The sequence below is a fragment of the Carica papaya genome, chromosome 2 (assembly GCF_054855325.1).
Source record: "Carica papaya isolate Zhongbai chromosome 2, ASM5485532v1, whole genome shotgun sequence".
NCBI classification, from domain to species: Eukaryota; Viridiplantae; Streptophyta; class Magnoliopsida; order Brassicales; family Caricaceae; genus Carica; species Carica papaya.
In genome coordinates, this window is record NC_142310.1 from 23,645,724 (window position 1) to 23,663,465 (window position 17,742).

At 35.5% G+C, this 17,742-nt stretch overlaps 2 protein-coding genes across 3 annotated transcripts; both read right to left on the reverse strand.

Annotated features, from left to right (window-relative positions):
• Positions 1-897: 897 nt before the first annotated feature.
• ARAD1 (Exostosin family protein) lies at positions 898-5,502 on the reverse strand. Its single transcript, XM_022045982.2, has 3 exons — positions 4,341-5,502; positions 3,631-3,996; positions 898-1,421 (listed from the first exon to the last, which is right to left on the reverse strand). Exons 1-3 carry the CDS (start codon positions 5,280-5,282, stop codon positions 1,233-1,235), a joined length of 1,497 nt encoding a protein of 498 aa, XP_021901674.1. The 5' UTR covers positions 5,283-5,502; the 3' UTR covers positions 898-1,232.
• Positions 5,503-7,000: 1,498 nt separating this feature from the next.
• Positions 7,001-17,623, reverse strand: LOC110821270 (HISTIDINE TRIAD NUCLEOTIDE-BINDING 2). 2 transcript variants are annotated; one of them, XM_088213756.1, is made up of 6 exons: positions 17,466-17,623; positions 17,200-17,304; positions 11,199-11,285; positions 9,848-9,995; positions 7,436-7,553; positions 7,001-7,346 (listed from the first exon to the last, which is right to left on the reverse strand). In XM_088213756.1, exons 1-6 carry the CDS (start codon positions 17,495-17,497, stop codon positions 7,279-7,281), a joined length of 558 nt encoding a protein of 185 aa, XP_088069882.1. In that variant the 5' UTR covers positions 17,498-17,623; the 3' UTR covers positions 7,001-7,278. The 2 variants fall into 2 exon arrangements, with proteins under 2 accessions (XP_088069882.1, XP_088069883.1); XM_088213757.1 differs by lacking the exon at positions 11,199-11,285.
• Between the last annotated feature and the right edge of the window lie 119 nt (positions 17,624-17,742).

Here is a 17,742-nt window from a genome sequence, read left to right on the forward strand (position 1 = left end):
TCTCCTTTTGACATATAGGATTTCTCATACTTTTGTAGTTCTCCATGTTGAAATTCTTTAGAATCTTCTTTGCGTACTTCCTCTAATAGATGAAAATCTCATCCTTTTTATGCTTAATTTCCATTATAAGGAAATAAGACAATTCTTTTAGGTTTGTCATTTCAAAGACTTGCATCATCTCTTTCTTGAATTGCTGAATAAGTTCAATATTACTACCTCTAACCAAGAGATCATCATCATATAAGGAGATCATTGTAAAGTTATCTTCATTATTTTTGATATACAAACTGGATTCACCAAGACTTTTAACAAAGTCTAGTTTCAGTAAGTGCCACCAATCCTGCTGTACCATACTCTTTGGGCCTGTTTTAGACCATACAAAGCCACCTTCATAAGATAAACCTTGTTGTTATGTTGTTTCACAGCAAAGCCTTTAGGTTGCTAGACATTGATTGCTTCCTCCAAAAATCCATTTAAAAACAGTGGCTTGACATCAAGTTGGTAGATTTTCCATCCCTCCTCTGTTGCAATGGTTAGCAGACTCTGATGGTATCTAGCCTTGCAACAGGAACAAATGTGTCAAAGAACTCTACTTCATAAACTTCCTGTCAATCCAAACCTGACCTGTTCAGGACCTAATTTTTTTTGTAAAAAGTTGTGTTGGACCGCATTCGATTTCTGCAAATTAATCAAATCCAATCCAGTCTTGCCATCCCTAGCATTGACAATCGGATGCTTGCTTTTTATTTGCATTTGGACATAATAAATTTTGAAAAATAAACAAAAATAAAAAAATAGTACATCTTCACCGGCCATGGGCCCTAATAAATATAATACATAAGCCACCATGGCAGTTAACAGGGCTATTTAAATTGATTACAGAGAATAAGATAATGATAATGAATAAACGAATCGAATGTAATTATGGGATTTTATCGTCTATCATGTACAAAACAATTAACTAGCAGCTAATTTCTTCTACCCACTCGTTGGCGTGCTACCAGATCAAACTCTACAACAACATTTACATGTACGAAAACCTACTGCTAAATGTCATATCATATAGAAACAACCCACTAAACAAAACAAATAGACTTCTGCATAAATTATTCTTGTCTCCTTTCTCGCCTTTAACTGGAAAGAGATCACACTCCTTTACCATGAACTCATCCAATTTCTGCAGGTATCTTCCTCTTCTCACTTTCAGTAGTAAAATGTAGGTAAATTGGCAATCAGAAAGAGCTAACAATTCCAGTTGTATTTGAACACATACATGAGCAGTCTGGTTCAGTCATCTCCCTTTTCACAAGCCTTTTGTCACGATTAATCATCAGTTTGATAAGAGGCAGCTTCTGGGAGACTTGGCGCCAGATTTCATTCACTGTTCCATTAGGATTCGTATAGTCGTAGTATCGCCTCACCTGGAACAAAAAGGTATATAGGAATATCATTCAGTTGATGAATTTCTTTTGATGATAACAATAAGAAAAAAAAAATTGAGAAACAGAGAAACAACTAGACCAAAACATAAAATAAACTCATTCAAATTGGGAACTATAACCCTATGAACACGTATGAAAATAGATCATAATAATAGATGAAAGCCTGGAAGACCTAGTAGCTGCATAAATCCATTACACACTTTCCTTAATTGGTAACTTAAAAATTTATATGTTGAGCCATCTCATGGACTTTAAAAGCCTAATGGACTCCCGAACATAATGACATGCCCCTTGCCAGCACCCATTCTCCACCAATGCCTCCCATACTCTTTTTTGGGCGAATCATAATATACTATTCAAACAAGAAAGAATCATGCCACTTACTAGCAATTAAGTTCGTGTTTATCATTAAGCTCAGTTGAATTTCTAAAAAAACAGACTTTAAAGAAAATGTTGAACCACATGAAATCCGGAAGAAATTCTGCCACCTAAGACTTTGTCTCTAAGGTCCGTTAAACATGGACATCAAATATACTGACCATGGGAAACCAAAGCCATTCTGACTGGTTAAACCAGGTATGAACACTAATCTGACATTGAACTCAGTCAAACACAGCACTAGAATATATATATATATACAGCCCTAAGATAGCGACAAGAAAATTCTTAGTGACACTGACCATGGGAAGTTGACACATTCATATAATAAATAAAATTCTTAGTGACTTGAAATTAAATTAAGCACATGATGAGTAAGAAAATAAGCATTTTCTTCCTGTGCGCATTCCCGGACACATCTTAGATGCACAGATATGCACATGCAGATCACCAAAACAACTAATGAAAATGCATTTAAGAAGCTGAAAATGCCTAATACGCTATTACTTCTTCTTTTTTTCCTGAAATTGTTTATATAGAAAGTGCCAGATATTTAGGGTGATAAGATTTAGAATATTCAAAGATCCAAACTGGGATCAGGCAATTTCTATTTGGAATTGGACATAAATAGGAAATTTAACAGGCTAAGTTATAACTTACGCAATCTGTTCCTGTTTTTTGGTGTTTTTATAGCAGACTCCAAGGCAAAAGGCTAGTTACAACGCAAAACCCCACATTCGAAGAACCTACAGGCTCTTCCTAATTTGCTAAAGATGCCTGCTAAGCCAAAAGTCAAACAATTTATCTTTGGAAATAGCTAAAAAAGATTCTACTGCATCAAAACTCCTTATATTTCCCTTCTTCCATACCATCTAAAGTCCTACTATTCCCCTCCTTCCAAACCATAAAGTAATTTTTTTTTGGAATAAAAGCGACGAGTTGTATTAATGTTAGAGTGCCAAGAGGGCACAACCCATTTACAATGTATTTACAAGTCAATTAAATTATCGACAATAAAACCAAGATTATCAGAACAATTGATGTTATGACTCAAAATAGTAGAACCAAAATAATGAAACCAACAATCAGTGAGTTTATTAAAATCAAGTTGTATTCTTTCAAAAGCGCAATTATTTCTCTCTTTCCAAAGGACCCATATTATGGTGGGTGGAATTAATCTTAACATTTTCCTCTTGCTGCTGAAGCCTTCCCATGCTGGGAGTTCAGCATGAATGTTGTTGTTCATGACCCAAAACAGCCCCATAAGACTAATAATGGTGTTCTGTAAGTGCTGTGAAACCAAACAGCCTAAGAGCAAGTGGTTACAGGTTTCAAAATTGTTTTTACATAGGAAACATCTATTGACGATCATGAAACCTCTTTTCATTAGGTTGTCAAACCATAAAGTATTAAAAGGGCCACAGCATTGTGAGGTCACAGCACATTATGCTTAGAAAATAAATTTATCTTCTTCCAAATCTCTTGAATTTTAAGAGCTGATTCTTAGTCGTAGCAACATTTTCCGTTCCCTCTAGGTAGGAAAAAATGCACAGGAACATTTCATATTTACTTAAGAAAGTTATTTAAAAAAAAAAAATATTTAGTTAAGAAAGTAGAATCTTTTGTCTGATAGAGACATAACAAATGATAAAATTTCAAGGATAATTCCCAATTTAGCTTCCATTGCAGAGTAATCTTCCTTCGTCACCTATTAATTTATTCCTAAATCTCATATATAGAACATCATATATAGCGAAGCCAAGAATAGCACATTAAGTTGGAAGTAAAAATATGAGAAAATTTTACTCACCTCAGTCATTTGTTTCTGATATTCTATAATCCTTTTGGGTGACACTTTCCTCAGCATCTTAACCAAACATCCTGGCTCTAGAGCAGCATCAGTATGCACAAATATTGAAAACTTCCTGTAGTCTATAACATCTTCAAAAGGCAACTCAATACTATCACTCACTATCACTGGGACACACAAGCTAACTATGGAATCAAAGAGTCTGCAAGCTGATGGAGTATCACCAGCAGGATTCAAACAAAATTTTGATGTGTGCATTCCTTTAGAAGCAGCACGGCGGTTCTCTCTGGACTGAGTTCCATGTTTTATAACAACATCCTCTTCACTTTCAAGTACTTGGAAAAGCAAATCTCGGACTTTGCCTCCCTAAGAATACAAACACAAGAATGAAAGACAAGAAAAGATTGTCAGCACATGAACTTTTTCATAGCAATGTAAGTAGAAGCATACAAGAAAACCCTTTCAAAATCCTTCAAACTCAACCATCAACAACATGATACGTTTAATTGTTCTACAACAACTAGAAACATATAAAATTGAAGACAAAAACTTTGTGTCGAACTTATTGGAAGCTAATGAAGGAATGATGATTAAAGATAGAACGATTAAGAAAAGATGAAAACTTCCTCTGAGATGACAAGGAAGTCTTCTAAGTGGCAGTATAATTCTTTGAGAATTTTACAAGAAATGACAGCAAAGGAATCTCTTACATCTTTGCGATACCGGTTTCCCATGAAAAATAACAGGGTGTCCCGATTTTCAACCCCGAGTTCACCAGTGTAGGCGCTGATTCGGTGTGAGTAGGGAATAATCACATCCTTCACGAGAGACCCCTGGTCCGGTCTCAATCTCCCAAAATCCGCCACGAGCAACACAGCATTTTTTACCCGATCCACGACCCGATACATTGCATTGGGATCGCCGGCAATGATCACATGGTCCCATCCGTTGTTCCGTCCCCACCATTGTTGCTTTTCCAACCACTCCACCAGGCTATCCTGCATCTCCTCGTCGCTGTAACCAGACCCTGCGGGTCGACCCGCATTAACGATCAGACTCAGCGAAGAGAACACCGGGACGTAAAACAGATCAGCCTCCGAAGGATCCATGACTCTTATCACAGGAGACCCGACCCGCTCTTTTTCGGGTCTGTTTAGGTCCGCGAACAGGTACCACTCATGCATGTGCTGGTGACCCGGGTACTTCAACGTCGACAAGTCAGCAACGGAGTCTTTGCTGGCGCCACGAGCTATGGCGTGCTGCTGGATGATGCCGAAAGTGAACCTGGTGGGGAGATCGTACATGTAGACTTTCACTTTGGGTGATTGGTTTCCGGAAAAATCATGTCGGATTTCCGCGAAAGCCTGTGAGCGATCTACCACAGTGAGGGTTGGGTCGAAGTCTGGGATATTAAAAGGAAGAGAAGAGTTGAAGACAGAGTTGAAGAAGACATAGATCGCAACGATGAAGAGTAGGACAAAAATCAGGGCCTTCTTGAGGAAAGATGACTTGCGCGCCATGTGGGTAATTAGGGTTTGCAAATTGAGTGCATCCGGTGATTTGGGTTTCCTGGGTTTGGGTTTTGAATTTGATCTGTCACTGATTTGAGCTGGTATCGTTATTTTCTCCTTTGTTTCCGGTGGAGGGGTCATGCTACTGCGCAGTAAACCCTAGTCGAAGGATGAAGATAAAAAGGACGATTCAAATATTTGTTTTCAAGAACATTCAATCGTATTGTATATGATAATCACCATTGATATCTGCGCCAATTGTTTGTAGTAATATTACATCAATTTGTCTATTTCAAATCGTTTTAGGAGTCTTAAGGTATGAATCTCGATTTCTATTTTGAGATGATAAACAAAAAAACGTTTTTGATAATGAATGTTTCTTCGACGTTGACTTATAATATTACAAATTATAAGGCACATATTATTTGTATTTTTTTCATTTAAAACTTTTTTTTTTTTTTTTTTTTTTTTTTTTAATTTTTAACAAATTTACGGATATTTATTAACTATTAACTTGAAGTTACGATGTATACAAAAATGTGACAAGAAGAATGTTACGTAAGTGCCACGTGTCACACACACACGTAACATATATATTATTTTAATTTTATTCGTCTTCCTAACATCCCTCTCTCTCTCTTTCTCTCCTCCTCTTATTAATCACTCCCTTTGTGAAAAAGGGAGAAAAAAATTGCTATACTAATATAGATTTTTTTCAAAAACACAAAGGTCACCCAAATCAAAATTGTAAGAGAAATTTATGATGCCTACAACTAGGAATCTTAAAGCAAAAGAATTTAAATTTCAAAATTTTGGAATTTTTTTTTTTTATTTTATGATTGAATGTGAAACTTTTAAGATTTATACCATTACGTATATTGAGACAAATTTAATAAAACAAGTGACATTTGATGATGGTCTTACAAGATCTTCTATTAGCATTAATATAATGCAAACATGGGACTTTTAGATAAAATTGGAGCTTAAAAATTTAGGATATCAAAATCGAGAAAATTTTAAATTTAAATTTAAATTTAAATTTAAATATAGAAATCTAAAAACAAATCACAGTCTTATCATAATTGTTTCATTTTTAAATATTAAAAAAAAAAATAATCAAAACTTAAAAGAATATCATCTAGAGATCGAAACCGAACCACCACCACAATTTTGGTGACAAATGAAGGCCTCAACAATAACTTGTGAAGGACACACACTAAGCAAGGTGTGTTTGTCAGTGTGTTTGTTGTTACCAGAACGATAACTCTTCATCCTTTGCTCAAACACATAGATTGGAGCTAGCACCGTGTATAAGTTGGAATTTCTTCTTTTTAAGCTTTTTTTTTTTTTTTATTTTTTTAATGTTTGTCTCCTATTTTTTCCTTCAATTTTACTCCTCGTTGTTCCTTAAACAATTTCCTGTTGATGCTGACAATTTCATATCTAATCAGAATTGTATTTTCTTTAACTACATAAAATACTCCATAATGTTTCAATTAACAATTTAAATGATTAATTTAGACAAATATGAATTAATTTGATGTCTAACCAATTTTCATGAGAAAAAAAATATTTAATTAATTATGTAATACGTAAATATTTAATTATGATGCAATCTCTTAACAATTTAACTTTTTATAAAAAAAACCAACTTACCAATCATTTAATTAATAGATAATTTAATCTTCATTAAATTTATCAATATAAAAAATTATTTTATCCTCAAGTATTCTTTATGTATTATAAATCCATGAGTAGTGTTTGATGCGAGTAAATTCTTGAGACTAAGCGCTAAAAAAATTGTTGTCTTATCTTCATTACTAAAGAACAAAAAGGGAACAAATATGGAAAAAAAGACAAAACAAAGCAAAAAGAGGAACAATTTTGTTCCTTGCTTTTGGCGGATTTATTGCGATAAGCAGCGATTCAAGTATAAATATCAGAATTTCTTGTCTTTCTAACAACAAAAACATCCATTAATTTTATCGCCAATTATACAGCTCTATACTGAAAATGGCAATTACAAAAAATTTAACAACGTTTGCTTCTAATTTGGGTAAAATAGATGTTGAACTGAACTGAACTGAACTGAAAGAAAGAAAAAAGGTGCATAGAGGGAAATTTTTGTTCCAGAACCTTAACCAGGTGGCCATTTCATCTGCCGTCTGCCGAGAACATGCAAATGGAGGTGGTAAACAGATTGACCTACCGAGATGTGAAAAAGCAAGAAGGTTGTTAATGGGGAAACAATCAAAACAGAAACGAGAAGAATTAGAGAAAACAAAAGAACTTACAGGCATCAGGACCATTGTTAATGACAATACGAAATCCTTCAGTGATACCTTCTTTCTCAGCCACTATTTTGGTGGCATAAAGAAGTTGACCCAGTATCTCACTATGTCTAGCTTCAGCCTGATAGGAAAGAACAGGAAATTAATATAAGCATTTAGTACGTTAACAAATTGCATGATATGGAAGAATATGGAATTAACATAGGCATTCAGTATTGTTAACATATTGCATGCATGATTAAAGCAATCATAGAGTAACTGTAGCAGTCACAAGATGATTTTGTGATTTCACGATCATAGGCTGATTATACCTATTTCAAATATATTCTTCAATATATAGGGATGTACAAACAACTCTATGAATATGTAATCCGTAAATATAATTCTCCATGTTATTCTTATTTCAAGTTGATATAAGACTTGCTTCCTGGGTGATCACTGTCACCACCACCTCTTGCTGCTGACAGGTCTCCTACAATTTCTCATATAAAAAAGCTTTTCCTAATGAACACACTGACCCTATGTTTCACATCATAGCAGCTGTTATTCCTTCCATTTACTGAAAAACCCATCAGTTGTGGTGTTTCCTTATCAAGAAATCATTTTATGTAACAAGCAGACACTACATGGTATTATCTTTCTATTAATAACTTGCAAAAATTGAAGTTCACCAATAAAATTCATAGTAAAATTTTTATCAAGTTATCAACAAAAATATGATACAATATTAACATGTAGCCATCATACAAAATAATTTCTTTTCCCAATCATAGTTTTGGCCATATCACTATTGCTAACACGATGAGTCAAAAGACTGGTTTGGCAACTCAATCTCAACCCATGACCCAAAAAGTATTCGCATATCATTGTTTATGTCAACAAGACACATTAGCCTCACATTGGTAAACACGACATTATCTTCACATTGGTAAACACGACATTATCTCTGTTATCTCTGTGCTGATATCATAACTTACATCAACACACCATGTTTACTGATATCATTAACCACATTAGTGCACCACTTAATACGTTGACTGGACAATTCAAATCATAAGATGGCCTGTTTAAATGGCCTGTTTAGCACTTTCAAACTTTGTTTCTATTGGATCAAACTGGTTCCCTGAGAATTATACTCTCCCAATTTAAGTAACACCACCAGAACAACATGTTGACACGTATTCTTAGGCCGACCTTGACTTTATGATAGACATGTTTAGCATTATGAGAGTACCAATACTTATCATTTTATTCTTGGTAAGAAGAATGTAATTTTGAAACCTTTACCTACAGCAGATATGCGTAAATATCAATGTCCACAAGAGCCAGATCCCTGATAGCACTCGATATCTACAACAGAATTACCTCCATCTTCAATTGAGACCATAAACAACTTTGCCTCAATTGAAAAAAGGAACCTAAAACTACCTCCATGATCAGAAGATAAAACTATTTAACAAAGTCCAGAGGCTTCTCCTCCACTCTAGTGCCCAATTGGTTCGTTTCTTTAGTCAAGGTACGGCAAAAATGGAGATGAAGAAACATTCTGGTTTTTCCCAATCTAATTTTGCATTACAAGGTCCTGTTATCAGATCTAGGGGACAATAGCATACCATATAACAGATTACTTAATCAGTGGACTGATATGCCAATTTAAATTGTATAGATGAATTGGAGTTTATCATTAATTGGAGAAGAATCATGTGAATCAATTGCAAATAGTACAAAACTTAATTTATTCTAATAGTATGGAATACTAGGTCAAATCTAACTTGATTGGATCCAAATTAAATCATGAGTATAAATCCAAACTTGAAATTTTAAAAATTATTTTCCATATAATAAGATGAGAAAAATGAAATAAATATTAGGTGTCTGAACAAGAGGAAGGCAATAATTGTACTAGGAGATGGAGGAGAGATCTATCATTGACCTTGAATTTGATAATGATATATAATTGGATAACATATGAACCTAGTAAGATAGGTAGATTGTTTATTTTTATTTACATACATTTTTTATATTTTGAAAAATAAAACAACCATGATCATGGTAGGATTTCCACAAACATAACTTGAAGGTAACTAGTATTTTTTATCAATATTTTTTCGAAACATCTTATTTCTGAGCATTTTCTCTTTGTTTAATGTTATATATATAAATACAAATATGTATAAAGACAATCTATTAGTATAAGTTCCAAATTTTACAATTTGATTTGATTCTCAATTGAAAACAGAAAAGTTCAGATTTTGACTCAGAATTTAAATTTCAATTGAACAACTATGCTTAGGAGACTAATCAGCACATAGCTCAACGCAAGCAATTTGAAGAAGAGAAACGTGCAATAAGTCCATATGATTGTCACCAATCGATAGGAAATGTAAGGACAGAAAAAGTTTAATCAAGCATTACCTTTCCAAGACTGGTCAACCCATCCCTCAACTTTGGAATAACTAAAACATGAACAGGAGCCTGGGGGTTGATGTCACGGAATGCTAGCACTTTATCATCCTCATATACAATAGTTGAGGGAATTTCTTTAGCTATTATCTTGTCAAATCTGAATATGGAACAAATGTAAATGGAAAAAAGTATTCATATTCTATTGGCTAACTGGTACTTTTTATGCTTGAAAACATAAGTCCAAGGGGAAACGAAAATCTAATTGCCAAGCAGCATATGTTACTTCCGAGCTTGTGATCTGATTCTTTTTTCCTTCAGGTGTTTTTCTTAATAGAAAAGAAATATATTAGATAAAGAAAGAGAAGATACGATATATAGGAGGATAAATTATTCTTCAGAAAGACAAAAAAAAAAGAAAGAAAAGGAAACCATACTAGAGAACAGAAAAAACCAAAGAATCAGTATAGTAACTAAAACCTCTTAAGTGTAGAAAGACGAATCCTCAAAATAGTTCATGCCCTTTAGCCAAAGAGAAGCTAAGCACAGAATGAGGTCCCACAAATCGGTAACAGAATAAGAACATATCTAGCATTCAATCTAAAAGCACCCAAGACCTACAGATAAGACCTCCTTGCGAGCTCCTTCTGGTATTTGCAAACAGCATGGTATTACTATTTTGAGATCTTACCAAAAAGAAACATTTTGAGATGCTTCTCTTACTTATATTTATTTTTCAAATATAATTAATTGTTAACAGTTGAGCTAATTTTTGTCAATTGTAAAATATTTCACTACAAAAAAGCCCCATTCTCTTCATCAGCATTTATTGGTAATTTATTGACTAGACATGTAATTTATTGGTAATTTCTTAATTAGACATTGTAAAATATTTCACTATAAAAAAGCCTAATTCTCTTCGTAAAAAAATGTATTCTTGATGACCCTCTTGACACTTTCAACAGTTGGGACACAGATTCTTTTATCTATTAATGTCTAACACACTTTGTGTTTCTGCAGGTATGTACAGACATCCTAGGTGTGTCTGTTCTCTCTGAGTTAAATCTCTCAGGTTATGTAATTGCTATATGTAACAATAAACATAAATATGCATGTCAGTATATCAGAATCTGATTAATGCTACAAAGAGTCTAAGGTGAAACTATTGAAAATCTTCTCAATCTGCTACGAATTCTATAATCATCTTTAGATGATATAATGCTGTAAAAATCGAAATGTTAATTGAAATTTCCTATCCTCATGAACCAAAGTTCTAAAAGTTAGAAACACAATTTGAAAATTAATTTCATACAATCATCAGAACAGGGAACCAAACCAGGGTTTCTTTCACAAGAGATAATACATGGTAGGAGCTCCACTGTCAGCATTAACTGCAGCCACTTTGGCAGCAGCCTCTTCATTGTTTGTTGCACTGACATGAACCAAGGATCTACAAAAAGTTGAGTAAAAAAGAAAGACTTCAACAGATACTTTCAGCAATACATAAATTTTCCCAATTAGCTGACAATTTAATGCCACGAATATTTATGCTTGAAGAGGGAAATGGATGGGATTCAAATGAACTTCGTAACGCTGACAACTACAATATCAGCTCAACTTCAAAACAATTATTCTTAACTGCAAAGCACTGAATTCCTGATTTGTAGTTATACACACACATAAATTTGCATAATGCATGTATTATATATATACATGATTACAGACATAAGCATGGATGAAATCCAACAAATTTTAACTCCATTACAGCTATAAAACATCAAGGTCAAGGTCAACTTCAAAAAGAAAGAATTCCTCACTGCAAATTAGGCTTCAGCCACATTGTTATTCCCGATAAAATCTTAACAAAAAATTGAAAGAAACATTGAAGAACTCGAGACCAAGACTTGTTTCACTCTACGCAGTAGTGACAAAGGCAGAGACAAGCATCATGTATGATAAATCTCACACAATACCCTATGTGTAATATTTTTGCGTAGTAAATTGCTGTATGCAAAAACTATTTACGTAGCTTTTGTAGAGAGAGAACGTAAGAGAGAGAGAGGACACGAAAAAGAGTGCAACCCTGCAAACACCTCTGTTTCGGTGCTTAGTTGATTTTTGAAGAAGGCAATAAAGGAAAAGGTCTGCACTTTTCATTTATATTTGCATGGCTTAAATAAGCTAGTTTACAACCATAAATCCTATTTTCTTATGCAAGTGATAGGCTTGCAATTGAATTCAAATTCTACCCTATTCGATTACAATTAAATTCAAAATTGAAATTTAAAATTCAAATTCAAGCTGATAAGAATAAATTTTAACTGATTCTTAATAATTTAACACTTCTCCTTAAGAATCAGTCCATACAATTCCTAACTTCTCTCTCATATTTTCGAATTTCCCTTTTCCAAGCGGCTTTGTTAGAATATCCGCAAGTTGCTCATCGGATGAGCAATGAGTAAACTTGCTTTCACCACTCTTTTCAGCATCTCTAATTGCATGGAACTTTACATTAATGTGTTTGGTTCGACCATGCATCACTGGATTTTTAGCGATTGCTATGGCCGACTTATTATCTACCTGAATTTCGGTTGGCAGAGACGCATCAAGCTTCAAATTCTGCATTACTTTCCTCAGCCATACCGCCTGATTTGCAGCACCTGCAGCAGCAATATACTCAGCTTCAGCTGTAGATTGTGCAACCACTTCTTGTTTTTTAGATGCTCAGGAGAAAGCACCAGAGCCAAACGAAAATAGATAGCCAGAAGTGCTGCGTGTATCATCAAGACTCCCTGCCCAGTCGCGATCAGTATACCCGAGCAGCCTTCCTTCTCCCTTTGCCTCATATAAAATTTCATAATTTTGGGTACCCTTTAGATACCTCAATACATGCTTTGCTGCTGCCATGTGAGATTGTTTTGGAGATGACATAAACCGTGACAGCAAACTCACAGCAAATAACATATCCGGCCTTGAAATTGTGAGATACAGCAAGCTCCCAATTAAGCTCCTGTACTTTCCCTCATCCACATTATCACTTGTTTCATCTTTGGTTAACTTCAGATTTGGAATTAACGGAGTAGATACAGCTTTACACTCCATCAAATTAAACATTTTAAGGATTTCACGTGCATACTTTGCTTGTGACAGAAAAATCCCGTTCTAAGCTTACTTTATTTCCATCCCCAGGAAGTATGTTACTTCACCTAGGTTGGACATCTCAAACATCTCCTCAAGCTGTCCTTTGAATTCTTCTATTTTGCATCGATCGTTTCCTGTCACCAGTATATCATCCACATAAATGGCAGTGATCAACCTCCTGCTATTTTCATCGTATTTTGCATATAGCGTTGCTTCTGCCTTACTCTTTTCAAATCCACAACACAGTAGGTATTCGTCTAGCTTCTGGTACCAAGCTCGTGGAGCTTACTTAAGGCCATACAAAGCTTTATGTTGCAGATAAACGTGGTCCTCTTTTCCCTCAACTGTGAATCCTTTCGGTTGATCAACATAGATCTCTTCTTGGAGATCATCGTTTAGGAAGGCAGACTTGACGTCCAGGTGCATAACCTGCACTGAGAATGCACTGCTACTGCCAGGATCATTTTGATGGTTTCGTGTCTTGCAACTGAAGCGAAGGTGTCCCCAAAGTCAATTTTCGCAGTCTGGACATATCCCTTTACCACCAGCTTAGCTTCGTGTCGATTTACAAAACCATTGGGGTTCAACTTGAGTCCGTAAATCCAATTGATACCAATTATCTTCTTGCCCTCAGGCTTAGGGACCAAAGTCTAGGTTTTGTTCTTTGTGATCATAGCAATTTCTTTTATCATAGCATCCTTCCAAGAGGAATATTTGGCTGCCTCTTGATAGATTATAGGTTCTTTGAAGGCAAAATTGCATGATTCGTATATTTTAGAGAAACTTCTCATCCTAACTCCATCAACACTTCCATCATTTCCAACTTCCTCATCATTTTCCAACTCAGAGGGGAATGGAGCAGTACAAGTTCATCTCCTCCTGTCACCAGTTTTCCTACCTCATCACGTTCTATTTTTTCTTCTGCCCAATTCCAGTGTGAGCCTTCATCTATCACAACATCTCTCCTAATCATAAGTTTTCTGGAGCTCAGCATATACACCTGGTACCCCTTTGTCTCTGTACTATAGCCTAGAAAAATTCCGAGCTCTCCCTTGTCATCTAATTTTCTTCTTCTTTCATCAGGAACTAAGCTGTAGCAAACAGAGCCAAAGATCCTGATGAGAGTAGTCTCGGGCTTCTTGCCATGCCAAGCTTCAAATGGCGTGATCTTCTCCAGGACTTGAGTGGGCAGCTGATTAAGCAAATAAACAGATGTGTTTACTGCTTCAGCCTAGAACTGCTTGGGCAACTGTTTGTCATTCATCAGACATCTCCCCATTTCCACCACAATTCTGCTCTTCCTTTCTACAACACCGTTTTGCTGCGGTGAATAAGGGGCAGCAAGTTGCCTTTTGATCCCTTGAGAGCTACAAAAATCCCTGAATTCTTGTGAATTATACTCAAGGGCATTATCAGTTTTTAGCATTTTAAGTGAACGCCCACTTTCCCTTTCTGCAATAGATTTGAACTCCTTAAACTTACCAAACACTTCAGCTTTGTTTTTGAGAAAGTAGACCCAAGCCATCCGGGTTTGATCATCAATAAAAAGGGAGAAATATCTGCTGCCATTCAAGGAATATTGGCTCATTGGCCCACAGATATCAGAGTGAACAAGTTGAAGCTTTTCTGTTGCCTATGTGCTAGCTTGCGCAAGGAATGTTGTTCTGTGTATCTTGCTCATTTGACATACACTGCAGACAGTATTGGTTTCACCAAGTGTACGGGGATTGAGACTCAGGTTCTCAATTTGCAACTTCTTCAAGCTGGACATATGAAAATGTCCAAACCTTCTGTGCCAAATTTCTCCCTCATTTGCATTAGCATAACAGACCATGTGTGCTGGCTTCTGCATGCACAACAAGTAATTCTGATTAATCTTTTGTGCTGTCTCGATCTGCTTCCCATTAGAATCATAAATCCTGCAACATTTGCTTTAAAAAAGAACTTTATACCCATTATTTGTCATTTGATTCACACTTAACAAATTTTGCTTTAATGTAGGTACAAAAAACACATTTGTAATATACCGTATACCTAGGTGGGTATTTACAGAGACAGTGCCCTTACCTTTTGTATTCTCAAACTTGTCATTTCCCAACCTCACTTTAACTTTCAGAGCTTTGTTTAAGTAGGTAAACATGGACTCGTTCTTGCACATGTGGGATGATCCATTTTGTGTCATCCTCATCTATGACTTCATTTGAGGCCATATACAAATTTGCTGAAGCTTCACCAGTTGCTTCGGTGATGTTTACTTGTTGAATTTCTCTTTTAGGTTGGCTTTGCTTCTGCTTCAACCTACAGTTTCTTTCCTTGTGGCCAAGCTTTTTACAGAAATGACACTGAATTGCCTTCTTGTCCTTGTACCAACAATCATTTTCTAGATGGTTGGTCAAGCTGCAAATTTTACAAGGAGGAAATTTTGATTGCTTACCATGGTTTTGGTTTCCAAGTTGCTTCTCAATTGAGCTCTTCTCTCCAGTCTGCTTTCCTTTGTTATCAATTCTTGCTTTGGCTTTTATGAACAAGACTCCTTCTGTGCAATTAGTTTCCCTTATGTTGGCTCGCTGCTCCTGCGACTCCAGCTTATTGATAAGCTCAGCTGCAGTGATGGTATCAGTATCATTCAACTCTTCCAACACAGAGATTTTGGACTCAAACCGAGCTGGTAAACTGATTAGAATCTGTTCTACCACCCGTGAGTCAGGAAAGTTCTCTCTTAGCAGCCTTATTTTGTTCACAACATCCATCAACTTAGACGCGTGCTGTCTCACCATCTCATCTTCTCTCATCCGTAACATCACAAACTCCGCTTTTAGTTTCAGCAGCTTTGTTCTCCTGCTTCTGGTACCACCTTCAAATTCTTCTCTGATTTTGTCCCAAGCTAGCTTGGGAGTTTTTTAAGGCATGATCCTACTGAAAACCGTGTCTGAGATAGCTGAGTGAATGCAAGCAAGTGCACGAGGTTTCTTCATAAGTTCCTCTTCATGCCTTTTGATCTGAGTTAGGGACATAGTGCCCTGCAATGGAGGTGGCTCAGTGTCGTTGAGAACCACATCCTAGAGATTCAAAGATTGCAAATGAATCTCCATTTTCAGTGCCCAAACATGATAATTTTCGCTATTGAAGTGTGGAGGTGCAGATGAACCAGAACAGGTTGCCATTTTTGTAACGGGTTTTGGGATTTTTAGATTGGTGGGTAAGCTATATTCTTTTCACATATCCCTCAAGACAAGAGGCTCTGATACCATGTAGTATTTTTACATAGTAAATTGCTGTATGCAAAAGCTATTTACGTAGCTTTTGTAGAGAGAGAAAGTAAGAGAGAGAGATGGCACCGAAACAGAGTGCAACCCTGCAAACGCCTCTGTTTCGGTGCTTAGTTGATTTTTGAAGAAGCCAATTGAGGAAAAGGTCTGCACTTTTCATTTATATTTGCATGGCTTAAATAAGTCAGTTTACAACCATAAATCCTATTTTTTCGTGCAAGTTATAGGCTTGCAATTGAATTCAAATTCTACCCTATCTGATTACAATTAAATTCAAAACTGAAATTTAAAATTCAAATTTAAGCTGATAAGAATAAATTTTAACTGATTCTTAATAATCTAACACTGTACAGATTGTTTGTGCTTCCAATATTGTGCATAGAAAAGACAAATCAAAATTTTATGATATTTTTATTGGGTCTGGCTTCTGACTAACAAATATCAACTTTTCCTTGAAATTTAAAACTTTATTGGTCTGTCAAGATTCGAGATCTTATAAGAGACTAAATTAAATTTCCAAACATGCTGAACTAATTGCATCTTATTCCGCTACAGACATTATACTCCCAGTGTTCCCCAATAAAAGGAAAAAGAGACAATGCGCTACCAGAGCTTAATTACAATTTTGCAAGTAGAAAATGGCTAATTTAACAATATCATCAAACTAATTCGACAACAAACAATTTCCATAAAATTTTATTGGAGATGCCGAGAAACCCCATTTCTCAGCAACTGATTAACAGTTTTCTTCCCCCGTAATGAGCTAAAGAAGACAAAAGCAAGAAAAAAAAATCATTACAAGCTAAATAAACAATAATAATATTATTCGACAATCCATAGTATCATAACTCGGTAATTGATCTAGCATCGTAGATACACTGCCAAAAGAATTAAAATTTAACCAAAAAAAGAATTTCAAATTGAGAAGACTCGAGAAAAATGAAACAACAGAACCTGCAAGGGCGACGAGAAAGAAGAAATGGAACAAAATTGCAAGCAGAGGAGAATGGTTCCGATTTCCTTAAAGCAGCAACAGCCCGAGCACTCGCTGCACAATTACTGCTTAAAAAAGAAAACAAAAAGAAAAACAAAAAAAAAACCAGGAATCCAGGCGAGTCTTAATAATAGTACTGACTCCAAATTTTTCTGGACATAAATGCATATATCTCTAAGTATGGATACTTGTTTGTATGTATATACATAGAGAAGAGAGAGAGTACCGAAGAAGAGAGAAGGAAGCCGCTGCAGCCATGGACACAGCAAAGTCTAAGCATATATCTACCAGCCACTCTCTCTCTTTATATATATATAATATATAAGCATTAAATTCAGAAATCAGATTTGCTAACCTGTGCTGCTGGTGCACAGCACGACTTAATATACACGCTATAATGATTCGGCGGCTCAAGATACACCATTGACACAAGCCGGGAAATGGATATTCGGTTGCTTATAATCTAGACCGTTGAAATTGTTGACCATTGTGATCCTTCAAAC

Coding starts and splice junctions, on each gene's coding strand:
- LOC110821270 (XM_088213756.1), bottom strand. CDS start 17,497: ATGGCTGCAGCGGCTTCCTTCTCTCTTCTTCG. Junction 17,305..17,465: donor GCTTCCTTCTCTCTTCTTCG/GTACTCTCTCTC, acceptor TTTTTTAAGCAG/TAATTGTGCAGCGAGTGCTC. Junction 11,286..17,199: donor CTTTCTCGTCGCCCTTGCAG/GTTCTGTTGTTT, acceptor AACTTTTTGTAG/ATCCTTGGTTCATGTCAGTG.
- ARAD1 (XM_022045982.2), bottom strand. CDS start 5,282: ATGACCCCTCCACCGGAAACAAAGGAGAAAATAACGATACCAGCTCAA. Junction 3,997..4,340: donor GAAACCGGTATCGCAAAGAT/GTAAGAGATTCC, acceptor TTGTATTCTTAG/GGAGGCAAAGTCCGAGATTT. Junction 1,422..3,630: donor ATCAGAAACAAATGACTGAG/GTGAGTAAAATT, acceptor TTTTTGTTCCAG/GTGAGGCGATACTACGACTA.